Raw genomic sequence first — 17,103 nt, 5'->3', positions numbered from 1 at the left:
GTATCTGATCAAAGCAGGTCTCCAGTGACCTACGTCGTATAGTCGGTCCACCGGCTGATCTGAATACGAACCAGGGAATAGCGGAAGCAGCCAAGCGCTAAATTAGGGCGTGCGTCAACGGAATACGAGCCACGGCTTAGCGGGCTTTCTAATCTTATCAGGAGCTACAGAATGCATGACATCTTCAAGAAATGGCCCAAGCTTTCAAAAAATCCAAAAAATTGACAATTGCACAGTAATTATACCAGTAGACAAAAAAATGCATCATATCCCAACATGCCCTACTCCCAATAATCCTCATTAATCCACGTCATCCATTCCTCAGGCTCGGGCTCAGCCTTTTCGCGCGTCCACTCCTGCCTAATTGCAGTTAAATGCTCGGTTATAGTAAGATAGTTTGCCTCCATATGAAGAGTATCCTGGTGATTCTCGAACTCGATAATTGAAACCTTTCCCACTTCCAAACTTTTGTAAAACCGTATATATTCTCCGACCACGACTGCGCCGTGAATTGCCTTTGCCGTTCCATCACTCTTATATTGATAAGCGGCAGGAAGCCGCTTAATCAGAAGTACTTCTCCCAGTTTCCAACAATCCAAATCTGCAACTGTCGAGAGATCTCGAAATTGCAGTTTGAAAAACCCTATGTCGTCGGCTGTGCCAAATTTCCTACACTGCGCAATAGGGCTGGCTTGCTGTTCAGTAACCAGGTTATCTGAACGAATTCGGAGGTTGTATGCATGGGCCTTATCTGTCGCCTCCCCGTAGGAGAGGTAGTCCCTAAGGCACTGGTTCCAGAAAGAAGCTATCTGCTGCTCACTTAACCATACAGGGGGCAGGTCTGTGTTCTGCACGACAGCAGGGGTTTGTGGCAAGGTGGACGGTGTGGGTTGAATCGGAGCCTTTGCAGGCTTCTCACCCACTCTCGGTGCCGCCACCCTGAAGCGGCGCATTGGAAACGCAATCCGGGCGTAATTGGGTGATCCTCCTTGATTAGCTATGCGCTGTGAGCGACGATTAGGGCTGTACGGGATGCTATAATTTTTGCCGATCCCATACCTCCCAGGGACAGGAGATGAGTTCGCGCTCAGCACGATGGGCTCCACCATGAGGCTATATCGGGGATCTTTCAATTGTGTGCTATTCAAACTGAACGGATTGTGTAGCACGATGGGAGTAGATTCAGCGAAATACGAACCACCCGTGTCAGTCCCATCTGCCAGCAGCTGGTTCTCAGCGACGAGGGCTTCAATTGTGGTAGCACGCTTTTTCCGATTGGGCTCGCTTTTGGGATAGGCCTTTTTGCGACCGGAGACAACAGGGCGCAGCATGCCCGTTTTTCTTCGTTCAGAACTCTGTGGGTCAGTCATGTTGGTTTTAGAGAGTTTGACTGTTGAGTTGATAGAACTGAGAAGTTGAGATGTAACCAGGATTATCCATGTAGTGACCTCACTGCTCTTACTTATATGCCATTCAATAGCCCTCTGCTTAAGGTTTGAGCAGCTCCCAGCAGCGCCTTGAATCCACACCTCATGCACGCACTACTGCAATACAATGAATATCCGAGGATTTCCCCCCGACATAACCGGAACATCCCTGACTAACCCCCAATTCGACACAAAGGCTCCTTGTGTAACCTGAGAACTAAAGAACACCCTGTCAGCGGGAACAACGAATTCAGGGAATAATGCAATGCCTTGTGCGATGCCTTTCACCTGATTGAATTGGAATATAGCCACAAAGAATATACTGCCGCATCAACATTCTTCCGCTCCGAGAGAGCCCAACTCATCACGTGTTGTGGAACGTGCCGGTTTCCGTCTCCATCCTCCCTTTCAACTCCCTGCAATCTCCACAATCTTTCATCGAAAATGGGGCTCATCGATTTTATCAAAGACATTATTCGCCCAGGGAATGGGGTCGATTACCCTAAACCTGGGGACATGGTGACCGTGCATTACCACGGTTATCTGTATGATCCGACGCGGTCAAAGAATCGGGGGCGTCGGTATGTTCCGCGGACACGTTTGTTTGCAGTTCACTGTTTACAGTTTGCTGTGTTCAAAAGAATTGTCGGAATGAAGCTAATTACTTGTTAATCTAGGTTCGATAGCAGCATCAAAAGGGGCTTCCCTTTTACATTCCAGATCGGAATGGGCCAGGTTATCAAAGGTTTGTCAATTACCTCGGGCGTTTATTGGTATACTGATGAGGATTAGGATGGGAAGTAGGTATTCTGGGAATGAGTTTGGGGGAGAAGGCTTACCTTACATTTGGCCCGTATGTTCCCCTTCTGTCTTTGTCTTTTTGCATACATCTACTGACCAATTCTGTCTGATAGGCATTATGGATATGGCGAGAGGTATGTATACCAAGCCCATCATCAACTTTTAAAAGAATCTATGCTGATGTATTTACAGGGGAGCACCCCCATTCATCCCGGGTAATTCCAGCCTTGTCTTGTAAGTGACCTCCAATCTACGTTTATACCCTGCTCATCTCCTGCAGCAATGTGGAACTACTCGCCATCAACGGCAGAACCCTTCAGTCGGATGATTCAGACTGATGTTCAATACTTATGTATCAATGAGAACATCTCGCGTTTAGTATCCATGCATGGAAACCCACCATTCGTCTAGATCAGCTAGCAATGATGCACTTTACAGCCCCCTCTCATCCATCTCGCCGAATATCATGCACTTAATCTCATCACTCCATAGACGTCCCCCAACCATCCATTACCCTCACAACCCCACAGCAGCAGCCTCAATCACCTCCACCACCCTCTCCTGCTGACTAACCTGAGGCAAATGTCCCGCACTGCACCTCTCAACCTGACTCCCCGCCAACCCAGCCAACTGCTCCTGAAGACCCACCGGAAGAGCCCTATCCCCTTCACAAATCAGATAAACACTCGGCACATCCTGCCACCCAGCGTAGGGCACAATTCCATCCCATCCCTGTGCCGGCTGCGGCTTCAACACACCCAACCACTTCGTCTTTTCGGGCTCCGGGACATCATCTAGAAGAAGAACCTCTGGTTGAGCGCAGTACATCGCACCACCCTATACAATCATCATCAGTCACATTTCCATTTCCAACCAAACATCTAAAAAAACTCACCTCAGTGACACCAAACGGCAACGGCTGATGTTCAAACCCCACCGGAAACACCGCCCCACTAAGAAACACAATCTTAACCACTCCTCCACCACTCCCAACATCCGCCTTCGCCAGTCCCTCCATGGCCGCACTGCCCAGGAACCCGCCCGCGGAGTGCAACACGAGGATGACTTCTTCTCCGCGCTGGACAATCTTCTGCAGATGGGCGCGCACGGACGCGATATCGTCGGCCATGCTGGGGTTACCCGGGGATGTGGTGCCTGTGCTAGGGAGGATGGCGGTTTCGGTAATGAAGCCGTGGGCGGTTAGGATGGTGGAGATGGGGTCGAAGACGGTAGGACCTTCCCAGAAGCCGGGGACGAAGAGGATTGTGGGGGGCATTTTGTGGTATTATTTTTGGGGGATTGGTGGTTGGGAGGGATGGAAGGTAGATGGGGGGGAATTGGGTGATTTAAGCTTGGGTTAAGCGGGGTATTGCTGACATATTATAGAGTATAACTAGAATATAAGGGTTAAAGATACTTGTACATGGCAGCTGATGCGAATAGGCACGATCGAATCAGCAATGACTGTATCCCCCACCTCACCAATAACAACGATGCAGTCGAAACCAGACACAGCCGCTTAAATCTCACGTCAGGCTGAGCCTCATCCAGCCTTGAAGGATGATGAATTGTCCGGCCAATTGAACCTTGCGAGTGGCGTAGTGCTACGCTAGACACCGTCTAAGCTTTATCATTCGCTTAGGGCTATCCACTTGATGTAACGGGTGCGCCGCAACCCCACTCACTTCAGCTTTGTACTCTTGGGAACACAGCACGTAATGCAGAGCTGAGATCCCATTCTTTTTTATTTTCATGGGATATCCGATGTTAAGAAGATTGGGATGCTATGCATCATATTGAGGTACTTGGAGATACAAGCAGGGCAACGGATTGACGTTGCCCCGACACTGCCATGTTTTATATAGTATATGGAAGGGAATTAATAGGATACCGAATAAAGATAAATTAGATTCGAGACCAGTGGACGGTTCATGGCGTGGTCGGAGGTAAGATGTTTCCGAGCTATAAGAGATACCATGGGTTAACTTAGAGCTTGAGAAACTCTACTAAGGCATGTTTGACGCCACAGAGACATTGACATGGCAAATTACTGTATATTATTTCCAGACTAAAGGAGGAAAACATAGTAGCAGACGAGAGCCAAAGCCCTGCACTGTACACTCTTTCCAGCTAGAAGTGGCATTCTGTGCGCAGTCGAAAACACATCAAGTACAAAGCAAACGAATGAGAATGCCATCTTATATGTGATAATCCAAATCCAGTCCCTAAGTGAGGCTAAGATTATAGACCCCATGTAGAACTACGGGAGACACGGTTTGTGTTAAAGCCCCGGGGGTGCCAGAAATTATAATACGGCACACTCTGAGACTGCGCTTTCCCAGCTTTATCCCGTTCCGCGTCTGACTCCGTTTTCCATTTCTTCGCTTCGGTCATTCCCATCGGCCAGGGCCCTGTCTCTTCCATGATCATCTGCATCAGCTCAGGAGGCAGGTGTGGCATATGAGGCTGCATTGCTTCGCGCCACCAGTGATTCTGTTGTGCGGGCACGTTTCGTGTCGAGCAAATGCGATAAACGGAGTCAACGAGCCAGATGGTGATATATCTTTGATGGCCGGGACAGGTCTTGTCCTTTAATGAGAAGGGATGGGTCCTGGATCGGAGGGTGTTTGGCCAGACGAGGAGCCGGCCTTTGTGGGCTGAAACCGAGCCGAGTATTTGGAGTTTCCGAGGAATGCCTTTCTCTTCAGGAGTTACCTGGTCTGCAGATTGTTTCTTGATGGGCGAAAAGCCAAATATCTGCCGATTGGCATGGCTCTCGGGATCGAAAGCCGGCGTCGACTCGATGGTATCCTGTTGTTGAAAGGAGATCCAAGCCGGGGTGAGATTCTCCACGTCGTAGTAGTATCGCGACATACACACGATGTGCTCGTTCATCAACCTCGAGAGAGAAAAGTCATCCTCGCCGCAATGATGTGGGTTTTCTGGGGTAAGTTCGACACTGGATATCCGGACAATCACCTGCAATCCCTTTTCCCGGAACTTGTCCTGTACAGAGTAGGACTGATAGCTATGATCGCTATCTGTGACGTAACAAATGCCGCTATATCCATTATCTGGATGGTCATTGTCTGGATTGTCATTGTCCATCGAGTACAAATGGTTCTTCAGAATGTAACTGCTGGATATCTTGCCTTGCTTCCAATCTTCGTACGAAAATGAGCTGCCTGCCTCTGGATATTTGAATGTCCGGAGATTTGACCTTTTCCAGTTATAAACCTGTTTAAACCGGGCCTCTTGCCTTGTGTCTGGTGTTGTGTCCGGGACGGTAAACTCTGATAGATCCGCCTCCTCGAAAGGATCAGGATATTCGACACATTACTTTAAATCAGGTCTGGGTAGAGCAAAATACTCCCTTGCTCTGACAAGGTAAGCTGCCCAGGTCTCTTTGGTCCACCTCTTGTTTGGCAGCCTACATTTGTAGACGAAAGGATCTGCGTCCCGGGACTCATCACCCAGATCATTGGCTTCGTACTCGTACGACCGTATGCGCGGCGGATAGCGACCATGGACTTTCTTAACAACCTGGTTCCATGGCTCTATGCTGGTGGAAATCAGCTTCTCGATCGCAGTATAGGCCCGTCTGTTTTTGGGATGAAGGTTATTGATGTATGAAGTAATCCGCACTTCTGTCTCCCGCCCAGTGAATTGGACTTCACAAGGTAACCACTGAAATTTGTTGGTCCAGCAGTACTCCGGTTTCATATCATCCGCCGTTATGCCCGTCATGCTGAGGTATGGTTCCATTGGATTGGGTGCAATTGGGACGTTAGTGGGGTATGATATATTTCCATCAGTCATGGTAACTTGCCCTCCCTCAGTAAGAACAGGAGTGCGACCATAGATCAGCATAAAAAGCGACGGGTCAACCAGCTCCCGAACCGGACTTGTAATGGTTGATGCAGGGGGGGCTGAGTCCAGCAATGGTTTAAAGGCTTCCTGCAATTCATTCTCCATCCCAACCAGGGCGTCCGACTTGCAAGCTCCGGAATCGGCATTGAAAGTAAGCACATGACCTGTCTTTTGGAAAACAATAGCTTTATCTCGTAGCTCCGCAATGCATCATTCCCATGCTCGGGGAGAAACGAGGTCCATGTCGACCTCGCTGTCGGGCTTTGATTGCGATTGCATCTTCAAGTCGCAGAACTCGGTGTACCACTGGGCGACAAGGTGCTCATCGAACACATTATGTTCCCAATTTGGCTTCTCGGTCACTAGTTCCATTAAACGCAGCATGTAGACCTCGCATATTGTAAGCCGGTAGCCGTAACAGAACTGGGCCAAAGCAATATCAAAGCGGTGATTATCCTCTGTATCCTCTGATGATTGTGTTACATCCCTCTCGGATCGGCAACAGCTACGCAAAGGACGGCGAGGATCCACCTCATGATATACTCTCAGATCCCCAAAGCCTGGAACCTGGAGCTTGCCAGTGCCAGAATTGTTCATCGGAGGGCCATCCATTGTGTTCAATGAGTGGGTGAAGGGACTGTAGTTGTGGTTAGTGGCATAACAAGAAACGATTTAATTTAGTGATCTTACCACGTATAACGCAATATCTGTCTTGCGGTTGTGAAGATCTGTAGGTGACACAACTCAGAAAAGAAAAATGAAACGGCTGGATCAAATTTATAGAGAGAGAGAGATTTATTGTTCCTTCCCAAATTGAACATACGGCGGAGATTTCATTCACCTCCTACCCGCTTTATTACATGTTCATTTATTATCCCCTCCTCTCCCTTTGTTTCTTTCCCATGAATCTCCTCACATCCTGCTTTTGACTTTCGGCTCGGGCGAAATTTTCGCCTTCTATCATCGGTTGATGACGACTTATACGGAAACCCGCTCTTCCCAGTGGTCAGGTTCCTAAGCCCCCTGGTCACATGATGAATGATTAAAGGACATGCCCTTGGCCAATAAGGTAAAGACTTTGTTTGTGCCTGAACATAGCTGTAAAATGGCAGTCGAATAGATCTTCATACTGGTAAGCTTCCTATTTATCGGAATAATCCGACCATTCGGTCAAACATAGCGAGTCTGAAAGTCTATGATACGGGAGGATTCTATACATGTACTCTAAAGATGCCGCATAATAACTGACATCCTTTATTGCAATCCTAGAACAGCGATCAAGTCTTTCAATACCTAACAGCGAAAACCATCGGAATAGACAGAGGATTCTACCATTAACTCTACAACGATATTTAACCCTAACATCCTACAAAGCCACAAATTCAATACCAAATAGCGTATTCCTATCAAGCCATCATCATCCATCGTAATCAACGACCCACCAATCCCCTAATAATAAAAAAAAGTCCCCATAACATCCACCTTAATACCCTCCAACACCTCCAACGCCTCATCATACTCCTTCCCAACCTCAAAATTAAACTCCGTCCGTCCCCCCCTCTCAATCAACTCCAATCTCCCCTTTTCCCACTCTTCCTCATACTTCCATCTATAGAACCTCACAATATTATCACACTCAGTCATCCCATACATCGGTACTCCCCTCCTCCTACAAACCGTTTTCTGCATCTCCCTAGTCAGAATCTTCTCATACTCACAGCTCGCAATATTATCGCAAGTCAGATACTTCAAGAAGCTTTTATGTTCCGCGGAACGTACAACCGCAACATACGTCTTCTGGCCATTGTCCATGGGCGTGTCGAACCGAATGACGATGAAATCCATGCGGCCGGAGGAAAATAGCCGGTCGGGGAAGATCTCCCGGAGACGGCGGCACATGAATGCCGCGGGGGAGAAGTCGTAGTCTTCGGTCGTGTCGGTATTGGGGAATGTCATGGTTGGAGATGGGGGGGATTAGTGAAGATGAGACGGCGGAATTGGTAAGTCTTACTTATACCTTTTTCTAGGGCTTGAAGTATACTGTGGTCGGAATTATGGTTTGACTTTTGTCGTTGATTATAATGTTTAAGAGGTAATTTCTATGATGATATCTCGTGCATTGCGTCTTTTCTATCGGGTAATGAAAATTTATACGGAAATCCCCTCCTCGCAGTGGCAGATTTCCAACACTCTTAATCAAGATATGAATGAATTAAGGGCATTTCCCTGGGCAATGAAGATATAGTCCTTATCGTTCTTGAATATTGCTGTAGAATATCGGATATGTAGTATTCTATTATATTCCCCAAGAGAGAAAATGCACCAAGCCATGAAATCTGGGAGAGTGCATCATAACCCCCCCCCCCTCAATTACTAACAAGGTATAACCTCCGCTCTAAAGGGAAGAAAATCCTATAACATCCCCTGTAGGCGCTTCCCTTTAGTTGAAATCAAATTCATTGAAGGTGCGTGGGGTTACTTCTAGGCGGGTGGTGGAGGACATACATCGTCAATTGCGCCGACCCCGTTTAATATAACTTGGTTATGCTTGATTGGGACTGGTTATAGTTAAGGAGGAAATCGATGCTGAGTCAGTGCCTTTGTACTATTTTGTGAAATTTTGGGGTGGCTGGCAGATGCAAATGTCCTACAGAATTTCTTTATAGCATTCGCAGCTCGGTATATCTCAACTAGTTGAATATGATTGCTGCTAGTCATGATTATGTATTAGATTGAGGTACTTTTGGCAGGTCCAATGCTGGTTTAATCTAATGTTGTGGTAAATAGAGGAGTGCATAGAGCAGCAGCCAACCCGGTGTCTGTTATGGCTTACGGTCTGTAAAGGAGTAGGTCATGATGTTATATTTGTAGCGACCAAAACTAAATACAAACCTGAAATACATGAATCTATCTTGTAAATGCTTCACCCTCCTAACATAAAAATCTAAGCCGCCATGGGGCTGTTCTGCGGGGGAGCAATCTTCGTTACCTGCTCACCGGCTCGTACAATAGGTTGGTCCTTACTGTCTTGCATGATGAAGTTGTTCTGCTTCTCGGTGTAATCACGCTTCCAGATCTCCACCTCACCACCTCCGTAGATGACACCCACACGCATGGTAGAAAGCAGATTGTGCGCAGCGTTGGAATGCCGATAGACACCGCCGTTGAAAGTGGCCGTCGCGTCCTTGCCAATAGCCGAGGAGATGAAGGCCTTGCCACCGGGGTGTTGTTTGATGAAGTTGGCCACGTCGTGAACGACACCGGCGATGGCTACCAGGGCCCTGCCGTCAGCCTTTGCAGCTTCGATTTTGAAGTCATCCCAGGTCATGACAGGCAGCTGGGAAATCGGGGTACCCCAGTCCAGTTGAGACGACCTGATGTCCAGCTTCTTTTGCTGCTGCTGGAGTCTGCCCTTTTCGATTTCGTTGGCCTTGAATTCCTTGAGGTCATGTGCCAGGCCGAGCTGCTTCCATGTCCAGATAGCCCATTTGGTCGGGTCGTACTGCCACCATTCGATAGCGTTGCGGTAGTCGGACGGGAACTCGTGGTGGAAATTGTGATATCCTTCGCCCAATGTTACTAGAGCGGTGATGACATGGTCACGAGGGGAGTTGCGATCGTCAAAAGGCTGGTCTCCCAACCAGTGGGCCAAAGAGTTGACACAGAATGTGGCTTGTTGCACAAACGTCGCGCGGAGAATTCCTGCGTAAATGAAACCACCCGCCCAATCGCCCCAGCAGAGGCCGCATACCAGAGTAGGGAAGATGAGGCCCATGAATAGAACCAGCTTGACGTAGTGGCGATGCTGCCAGATCACGATCGGGTCTTCGTTCAGGTCGGTGATATCGGAGCGCCCGATGTTCTTGGGGTTCTGCTTCATCACCATCCAGCCGATGTGGGAATACCAGAAGCCCTTGCGCACTGAATAGGGGTCCTTTTCGGTGTCGGTATAACGGTGATGGGCGCGGTGGCCTCTCGACCACCATCGGATAGAGCCCTGGACGGCGCCGACGCCGACGGCTGCGAGATAGATTTTGAGAGGGGTTGATGCTCGGTAGGAGGTATGGGCCCAGAGACGATGATAGCCTGTTGGGAGTCAGCAATTTGCTCGCTGACTGCAAAAAAATGTCGATGGACGCACCTGCTGTAATGCCTAGTCCGGTGTTAAAGTAGTAGAGAACGGCAAAGGCGGCTGTGGCGCGCTGTAGGGGATAGAAAGAGGCCGCGACAAAGCCCATGAGTGGGACCATGATGATAAAGTAGACATTAAGCCAGTTGACATGTTGGTACCAGTTTGCCCATGTTATGGGGGTTTCTGTGATGTGAGGCTTGGATTTCCGGGTGGCGCCTGGTCCAGCCACGGGGGATGTAGAGGCCGCCATTCGGTCCAGTGCGTGTCAGTTGTTGGATCAGGGTTAAAGGAGACTTTTATGTCCTCCAAAGCAGTTTCCGATGATATAAGAAAAGAAAACATGCACAGGAATATCGGAAGAAAGGGACAACGTCCCCGCCGAGCCGCAACCCCGGGCTGACATTATTTTGTTGGGTCGGGGTTGTTGGCCCATTCTGTTGGGGATGAGAAGCCTTGGAATCATCCCACTTGAAGCGCGGCATGAATGGGCCGATGGATCGAGATTCCCGGACGCCAATTTGGCCCCACTGGGTCTGCCAAGATTAGAGTCATGATTGCTGCGTTTTTAATTCGCGCATCAAAATTGATTATAACGGGTTTGCTGTGTATACCACGAATTGCTTAACTCTGTAGCATTTCGAGTATACTATTCTGGAAACCTTGAATGAGATGCTTCCTGTTATTTTTCACTCCACATAACAGGACGAATATGAACATCTTTACCCCAATATACAGCACTAATTATGATAAACCTGGTCCGGCAGTTTCGTTTCGCTTCTCGCACATTGGCTTGTGAAATGTTGGGAAATGATGGATGCAGATGACTAAGAGTATGCATCGTTGTGTTGCATACATAACTTATGTGGAGGGAACCCGGCTTGTCCAGTTCCGGCCTAGCGTCCCCTCCGCGGTGGATTGCGGATCGCGCCATGATCGGAGCTCCCGACTACATTTACTGTGTTCCAAGGCCACCATGAGACGCCAAACCACACAGTGTGCTCGCCCGGGATACATGACATTCCACCGGTGTGAAAGCATGCTCTAGATTATTCCCATCACCGTGGGTGCTATCTCGATTTACCAGAGGAAAGTATACATTGTTCAGACTTCTAGCTGGTACAGAAATCAATAATGACACGCATTCAGGCACACGATATAAAACGAACACAAAACAGCAAGATGACAGATGTCAGAACTCGATCAGGCAGGGATCCAGGCTCATTTCTTTGCGGGAGAGGCCTTGGCCCACGGATCATCCTCACCAGCAAGGTAGCCTGGGATATTAGCCTGGGCAATTGTGGTGCCATAATCACCTCCCGACCAGCACGAGATGCGAAGAACTTGAAAGAACCACTCAAATGAATATGAAGCGTGCCGACACGTAGTCCTCCCTGTGTCTGCAGCCCCACCGTGATAACCTCCTCGGGGTCGCTCGTGTCCTTAGAGGATATGTGGGCCTTGGCACCCCTTCAGGAAGTATTAGTGACGACTCGAATGAATCAACAGTGGAATTTGTTTGCTTACTGAATATCCGCAGCCACAATTCGGGGATTCTAAATGTTCGTCAGCTGAATGTTCCAAGCATCGGGTTGTTAGTTGGACCTACTGCTCTCTCAACTGCGTCGCAGACAGATCTAGTCGACTCCAACCAGCGAGCACCGTTGGGTCCATTGATGTTTCAGACCTGCATGAGCTCTGCACCTATCTGCTGAATAGCAGCTGCGGTGGAAGTTTGGAAGCCTCTGATGACGTTACGGCTCATGGCGAAGGTTGAATGCTCGACGGGGTATAAGACAGAAATCGAAATATTAGAACTTGGAACTCGGGAGTGAAGGATTCGGTAATATAGTCAGAAGAGAGAAGAGAAGGGCTACATTCGAGGAATCTGAGGAGGTTTATATGCTAGCATTCTGGCTGCTAGCATGCTGTGGCCACATTGAACCGCTACGTTGTTCCGCGAGGCTGAAACAATGTGGTTTATTAGCACAAGACCATGGTATTGCTTCAAGACTCTGATAGCCACTCAATCGCGCGCCGTGGTCAGACGGCTGAGCATGCGCCATCTCTCCAATCGCTACGATTGGTGCTCGAGGACCGTCACAAGACAGGCGGCTGATCCTTCCATTTTGCTGGACGGCGGTTAGACACTATATTTAGGGATTGAATGATTCCGTAGGCGCCCTGTTCACAACCAGGGCGTTCATTTGGTTTCAGTCGTATGGGATGTACGTCCCATGCATGAATGACTCTCAGCCGTCCATCAGGCTGCCAGACCAAACTCGCATATGCGCGAGGCTGCTGCCTAGGCAGTAAGCCAATCATAGGAGTCTTGTGTTGTACAATTTTCAGTTAACTAACATGCGTTCCGCTTATATAAGATATACATGTCCGAAGAGGGATAGCGGGTCATCCCCCCCGCTCGGGGCTCCCCGTCGGAATGGATCTCGCGCTCTCCAGCTCCATCATGTTTACCTTTCTCTCCTAGCCGCCCGAGAGCCATTGGCGCCATCATCATGATCACTCGAACCGCACGATGCGCTCGCCGGATAGGTATCCCTTCTTTCTCCAGCTCACGTCCAGTTTCACTTATTCCTCTCCGGCATTCCCTCTTTTCACTTCCACGCGTGCCATATCGAACCATGACCTCCTCAGAATGGACGACCCCCTTGAGAGAGTTCCCTACCTCTGATCTCCCCCTCTTTGAGCAATCCGCGGAGATTGAGGAAGAAACCCTTCCAACCTACGAACCGGAAAAGTACTACCCGGTGCAACAGGGAGAGGTATTACATAACAAGTATCAAGTTCTTGCCAAGTTAGGTTATGGGGTCACGTCAACAGTGTGGTTGGGTCGCGATCTCTGGTATGTGTACTAGTGCCCTTCGAACCCTCCAGATGGTGCTAACACTATATGGAAATAAGCGACTCGAAATATGTGGTCTTAAAGATCTATGTCACGGGCCAAAACCGGAATCATGAGCTGGAGATTTACAAGCGCATGGATGCCGTGGAAGCCCATCATCCAGGAAAGGACTTTATCCGAAAACTGCTTGACCATTTCTCGATTGAGGGACCTCATGGCCAACATATCTGTCTTGTTCATCAGCCTTTAGGAATGAGTGCAGATACGCTCTTACAAAAATACATTCCAGGGAAACTTATGACTCTCGAGGAAATGAAGCCTTGTATCAGGCAGTTGCTTATTGGCTTAGATTTCTTGCACTCTGCGGCTCATATCATTCATACAGGTTAGTAAAGGGCTTAGTTCTATAAGAGCTAAATTATAAGGCTAATCTAAGATAGATCTTCAGTTGAAAAATATGCTTCTACCGGTTACAGATATCAAGAAACTTTCAAGCCTCGAGGAACGAGAGGTCAACGCTCCATCACCTAGAAAAGTGCTTAAAGACCGAACAATATACTTATCCACCATTTACAACGCTGGTGGGGATGGGTTACCCCTTTTAAGTGACTTTGGCGAAGCCCGATTTGGTGATGTTGAGAATAATGCGGATATCATGCCAAACATGTACAGGGCTCCCGAGGTCGTTTTTAAAGAGAGCTGGGACTACAAGGTAGATATCTGGAATGTTGCAATGGTGGTAAGTGCACTCATCTCTTGATCTGCCCAGAGTTAGAAACTGCAATGAACTACAATGAACTAGGCTTTTCATTGATGCTGATACTCAAAGGCCTGGGACATTGTATGCTCCCGCCACATTTTCAACGGCAAAAATCCAGACGGTATTTTCGATGATCGAGTTCATGTTGCTGAGATGATAGCGCTCTTGGGTCCTCCGCCGGCTGAATTTCGCGAACGGTGCAAGCTGGCCTACGTCTTTTGGGATGAACAGGGTAAGATCCGATACCCAAATTATCAGGACCTTCTAATTATTCTAGGTAACTGGAAGGACTTGGCGCCAATCCCGGACATCTCCTTGGAAAGCCTGGGTGCTGACATCCGAGGAAAAGATAAAGAGGGATTCTTCCGGTGGCTTCGGGCGGCCTTGCAGTGGAATGCTGAGGATCGGCCGTCGGCCACGGATCTCTTGTTTGATGAATGGTTAATGGAAGGCCTCGGCTTAAATACCAAGAAGGAGAATGCCAAGAATTGATGGCATACGGCTCCTTTTCGGTCGAGGTGCCAATGTGAATGCAAAAACAGGAGGTACGCATATCGAAGACTTGTAACATTATATACAGAGATCTGGGTAGATCACAGATGAATATAATCTCTTCTCGCTCTATCTCAGCATCATTCAGCAAGGTTGTCCTTATCGGCACTTGGCATGTCGAATCGACGTCTGCAAAATTCATCTCTATCAGCGTTTCACTAATACTGCACACTTCCCAGATCTTCCGCATTACTCTTCTCCCACGGGTATTTCTGCTCTAGTGCCCGAATCAGCTCCAGATGCGCTGGGCTCCGCGGGCGGATGGACACATTGAATGGGGCAGGATGACTGATAACCCCGGGAAGGAACTCCGCAGTGATATCCTTGATTTTCCCACCTTCAATGGGCTTCGATATGTCAAAGACAGCCAGTGATTGTGCGACGGTGAGGAAAACGTTCACGTCAGCCAGATTGCGCCCAGGACAGACTCGCCGGCCAAACCCAAATACAAGCAGATGAGGATCCCGCTCTGGGAGATGCCCCTCGGAGGCCAGAAATCGATCTGGGTTGAAAGTCATGGGGTCTGCGTAGACATCTGAGTTGTGGGTAAATTCCCTGTAACTGGTCAGTCTCAACAGCATACCCGACGAGCCACACTAACCAAATGTTGGCAAGAACTGTCGCTCCCTTCGGGATAGAATAACCCTCGATTATATCATCCTTGATAGGCGTGTGCGCCAGTGACATCGGAACTACCGGATGCCACCTGAGGACCTCTTTGACTAGCGCGTGGGTATAAGGCAGCTGTTCCCGATGCTCGTACTGGGGCAACCGATTCGTCCCGATCACTGCGTCGAGTTCCTCCTGAGCCTTGCGCTGCACCTCGGGGAACAGAGCCATTGCAAGGAAGAAGCTGGATATCGAAGATACCGTTGTATCTGCCCCTCCTGCGTAAAGCGATCCGGCTGACCATTTAATGGTATTTTCGTCTTTCGACCCTGGCTCTGGAGCACCTGCTTGGAGTAAATTGGATAGGAAAGAGGGCACAAAGCAACCATCTCGCATTTGTTGTTGGACAAATCCGTACGGGATGTCGCTGAATGCCGCCACTGTCTTCCTATAGCTTTGCGCGATCTTCTTGAACCCCGCCCCAGGAAACCAGGCGGGCACGTATCTCACTGCAAACAGTCAGGCGGGCCATCAAATGGACTGTCAGCTTACAGATAGGAAAGAAGTCTACCGCCCAAGTAGCGGGCAGCATCGCTACGCCGAAGGTCTCCATTGCAACGTCGGCCAGATCGACCAAGGGGTCCCGACCATGCGGTTCAATCGTGTAGCCATAGCCGATCTTGAGTATGATGGCCCCTGCCTCCCTGTTGTCATCAGTCGCGCCTTCATGGCTATCGGGCTATTGACCCACTTCCGTATATGCTGGACCAGCTTGTCCGGCGCATCCAACACCCTCATCAGGAACCGAGCCACCTCCGCCGTCTGGATGTCATTGAAGCGAGCGACGGATTTGTTGGATCCGATCTCGCGATGTAGGTTGCGTCGCGTTTGTCGGAATTGCACCATATCCGTTACTGCTCCTAGGACTTTATCTTTCCAGCCCGCCCTAATACAGTCAACCTTCTCTCGGCATCTTGGTTGGAATCCGAAGTCGTCTTACATTTCCGCAAAGGTCTGATGTGGTCGCGATATGTGGATTGCGGATCGCTTCTCCATCAGCTCCACGGCTAGCCGGGCGTCATTGACGATGATGATGGTTTGGCCCATGACATTGAGTGAGCTGATGGGGCCTATGTAGAATAGTTAGTGACGTGTCGGTGTTTACGACCGGACTATTACCATAAAGCTTCTTATGCTTGAGCCAAAACTCCCAGTCTTTCTCAGTCGAATTAGGCAAGTCAGATATGTTGCCTATGATAGGCTTTCGTCGAGGACCAGGAGGAAGAGGCAACTGCTGCCTCTTGCAGCCATAGAAAGTGGCGATGTAGAAACCCGCCAAGAGGACAAAAAATCCTGTCAACAGCGCAGCAGACATGGTGGCTGCAAAGAATTAAATTAGTGATAGAAAAGAAAGATTAACAGCTGAGCCGGCTCTACTTATAGTATTACTGGAAGAGGTGTATGTGCCGTCATTGCATATTCATACTGCTGTTGATTGGCTTCTGTGGCTTGCATCCACATTCCATCCGGACGGTGCTGCATGGAGGTGCATTAGCTCCTCCGATGAGCTCTCGATAACCCCTTGTCCGCCTTGTAATTGGTGTGACGCAGGACTAGCGATCGCGTCTCGAGATTTCTGGTAACCATCCCTGTCCTACCACATCTCTCGGAGTTGGTACACAGAGTGTCTCGGAGGTAGCAGGTTTGCCACTTGTCAGAGCGTGTCCTTGTACGCCCGATCGACGTGTTGCTTCGTGTGTTACTTTTTATTGACAAGACCTGCTGATTGATTGAGGTCTTATTCTGGTTTTACGCAATAATTGCTATTATCTGCGGGTGAAATGTAATGTTTTATGTACCACCTCCTTGCATGGTGATAACCCCCGTCGGAAATATATATCCGCTAGGAAAGATGAAGATTTTGCATGCTAGCTGAGTTCTCAGCCAACCACAATACTTTACTGTAACTCTAGTATGAGCTATAACAAGTCATCCTCATTCTTGCTCAGTTCGCTCATAGGGTATGCATCCATCGTATGAACTGGTGCAAACAACCAGATTATCTGAGCCTGTCTGGTAGTACTGGCATCAT

The 17,103-nt window shown here is 48.8% G+C and overlaps 11 protein-coding genes across 11 annotated transcripts; 2 read left to right on the top strand and 9 right to left on the bottom strand.

Moving 5' to 3' along the window:
• Positions 1–281: 281 nt before the first annotated feature.
• BO94DRAFT_581132 (uncharacterized protein) lies at positions 282–1,370 on the bottom strand (the record flags this gene model as incomplete). The annotated part of the gene is made up of 1 exon (XM_025615375.1): positions 282–1,370. The coding sequence occupies one exon, from the start codon at positions 1,368–1,370 to the stop codon at positions 282–284; it is 1,089 nt and encodes a 362-aa protein (XP_025472744.1).
• Positions 1,371–1,832: 462 nt separating this feature from the next.
• On the top strand, positions 1,833–2,792 carry BO94DRAFT_142197 (FKBP-type peptidyl-prolyl cis-trans isomerase). Its single transcript, XM_025605729.1, has 6 exons — positions 1,833–2,008; positions 2,105–2,172; positions 2,220–2,280; positions 2,342–2,362; positions 2,421–2,462; positions 2,509–2,792. The coding sequence occupies exons 1-6, from the start codon at positions 1,872–1,874 to the stop codon at positions 2,564–2,566; spliced, it is 387 nt and encodes a 128-aa protein (XP_025472743.1). The 5' UTR covers positions 1,833–1,871; the 3' UTR covers positions 2,567–2,792.
• On the bottom strand, positions 2,546–3,569 carry BO94DRAFT_507444 (alpha/beta hydrolase). The gene is made up of 2 exons (XM_025609613.1): positions 3,124–3,569; positions 2,546–3,065 (listed from the first exon to the last, which is right to left on the bottom strand). The coding sequence occupies exons 1-2, from the start codon at positions 3,502–3,504 to the stop codon at positions 2,745–2,747; spliced, it is 702 nt and encodes a 233-aa protein (XP_025472742.1). The 5' UTR covers positions 3,505–3,569; the 3' UTR covers positions 2,546–2,744.
• Positions 3,570–4,469: 900 nt separating this feature from the next.
• On the bottom strand, positions 4,470–5,808 carry BO94DRAFT_600988 (uncharacterized protein; the record flags this gene model as incomplete). Its single annotated transcript, XM_025616361.1, has 1 exon — positions 4,470–5,808. Exon 1 carries the CDS (start codon positions 5,334–5,336, stop codon positions 4,470–4,472), a length of 867 nt encoding a protein of 288 aa, XP_025472741.1. The 5' UTR covers positions 5,337–5,808.
• BO94DRAFT_600986 (uncharacterized protein) lies at positions 5,221–6,049 on the bottom strand (the record flags this gene model as incomplete). Its single annotated transcript, XM_025616360.1, has 1 exon — positions 5,221–6,049. A coding segment is annotated over one exon (485 nt), but the record flags the coding sequence as incomplete, so codon positions are not given.
• Positions 6,050–6,308: 259 nt separating this feature from the next.
• On the bottom strand, positions 6,309–6,710 carry BO94DRAFT_542061 (uncharacterized protein; the record flags this gene model as incomplete). The annotated part of the gene is made up of 1 exon (XM_025613071.1): positions 6,309–6,710. One exon carries the CDS (start codon positions 6,708–6,710, stop codon positions 6,309–6,311), a length of 402 nt encoding a protein of 133 aa, XP_025472739.1.
• An 837-nt stretch (positions 6,711–7,547) lies between these two features.
• On the bottom strand, positions 7,548–8,192 carry BO94DRAFT_600974 (uncharacterized protein; the record flags this gene model as incomplete). Its single annotated transcript, XM_025616359.1, has 1 exon — positions 7,548–8,192. Exon 1 carries the CDS (start codon positions 8,052–8,054, stop codon positions 7,548–7,550), a length of 507 nt encoding a protein of 168 aa, XP_025472738.1. The 5' UTR covers positions 8,055–8,192.
• A 726-nt stretch (positions 8,193–8,918) lies between these two features.
• BO94DRAFT_530713 (acyl-CoA desaturase) lies at positions 8,919–10,662 on the bottom strand. The gene is made up of 2 exons (XM_025610729.1): positions 10,240–10,662; positions 8,919–10,184 (listed from the first exon to the last, which is right to left on the bottom strand). Exons 1-2 carry the CDS (start codon positions 10,478–10,480, stop codon positions 9,043–9,045), a joined length of 1,383 nt encoding a protein of 460 aa, XP_025472737.1. The 5' UTR covers positions 10,481–10,662; the 3' UTR covers positions 8,919–9,042.
• A 786-nt stretch (positions 10,663–11,448) lies between these two features.
• Positions 11,449–12,333, bottom strand: BO94DRAFT_620324 (uncharacterized protein; the record flags this gene model as incomplete). Its single annotated transcript, XM_025616924.1, has 4 exons — positions 11,915–12,333; positions 11,755–11,783; positions 11,552–11,697; positions 11,449–11,504 (listed from the first exon to the last, which is right to left on the bottom strand). Exons 1-4 carry the CDS (start codon positions 11,990–11,992, stop codon positions 11,449–11,451), a joined length of 309 nt encoding a protein of 102 aa, XP_025472736.1. The 5' UTR covers positions 11,993–12,333.
• Positions 12,334–12,743: 410 nt separating this feature from the next.
• BO94DRAFT_454999 (kinase domain protein) lies at positions 12,744–14,342 on the top strand (the record flags this gene model as incomplete). Its single annotated transcript, XM_025607628.1, has 5 exons — positions 12,744–13,090; positions 13,150–13,475; positions 13,531–13,829; positions 13,920–14,082; positions 14,128–14,342. The coding sequence occupies 5 exons, from the start codon at positions 12,744–12,746 to the stop codon at positions 14,340–14,342; spliced, it is 1,350 nt and encodes a 449-aa protein (XP_025472735.1).
• Positions 14,343–14,398: 56 nt separating this feature from the next.
• BO94DRAFT_620322 (cytochrome P450) lies at positions 14,399–16,386 on the bottom strand (the record flags this gene model as incomplete). The annotated part of the gene is made up of 6 exons (XM_025616923.1): positions 14,399–14,957; positions 15,004–15,520; positions 15,564–15,715; positions 15,763–15,957; positions 16,012–16,141; positions 16,191–16,386. The coding sequence occupies 6 exons, from the start codon at positions 16,384–16,386 to the stop codon at positions 14,561–14,563; spliced, it is 1,587 nt and encodes a 528-aa protein (XP_025472734.1). The 3' UTR covers positions 14,399–14,560.
• Positions 16,387–17,103: the final 717 nt, after the last annotated feature.

Source organism: Aspergillus sclerotioniger (assembly GCF_003184525.1).
Source record: "Aspergillus sclerotioniger CBS 115572 chromosome Unknown BO94scaffold_2, whole genome shotgun sequence".
In the NCBI taxonomy this organism is placed as follows: domain Eukaryota; kingdom Fungi; phylum Ascomycota; class Eurotiomycetes; order Eurotiales; family Aspergillaceae; genus Aspergillus; species Aspergillus sclerotioniger.
Note: the sequence above shows the minus strand (reverse complement) of the source record. Positions and strands in the feature narration are given on the sequence as shown.

Bases quoted from the DNA above. Each gene is read 5' to 3' on its own strand.
- BO94DRAFT_142197 (XM_025605729.1), top strand. From the start codon at position 1,872: ATGGGGCTCATCGATTTTATCAAAGACATTATTCGCCCAGGGAATGGG. The intron at 2,281-2,341 runs GTATGTTCCCCT...TCTGTCTGATAG, and splicing joins GCTTACCTTACATTTGGCCC to GCATTATGGATATGGCGAGA. The intron at 2,363-2,420 runs GTATGTATACCA...ATGTATTTACAG, and splicing joins CATTATGGATATGGCGAGAG to GGGAGCACCCCCATTCATCC.
- BO94DRAFT_507444 (XM_025609613.1), bottom strand. From the start codon at position 3,504: ATGCCCCCCACAATCCTCTTCGTCCCCGGCTTCTGGGAAGGTCCTACC. The intron at 3,066-3,123 runs GTGAGTTTTTTT...ATGATTGTATAG, and splicing joins TGCCGTTTGGTGTCACTGAG to GGTGGTGCGATGTACTGCGC.
- BO94DRAFT_530713 (XM_025610729.1), bottom strand. From the start codon at position 10,480: ATGGCGGCCTCTACATCCCCCGTGGCTGGACCAGGCGCCACCCGGAAA. The intron at 10,185-10,239 runs GTGCGTCCATCG...GACTCCCAACAG, and splicing joins CGGACTAGGCATTACAGCAG to GCTATCATCGTCTCTGGGCC.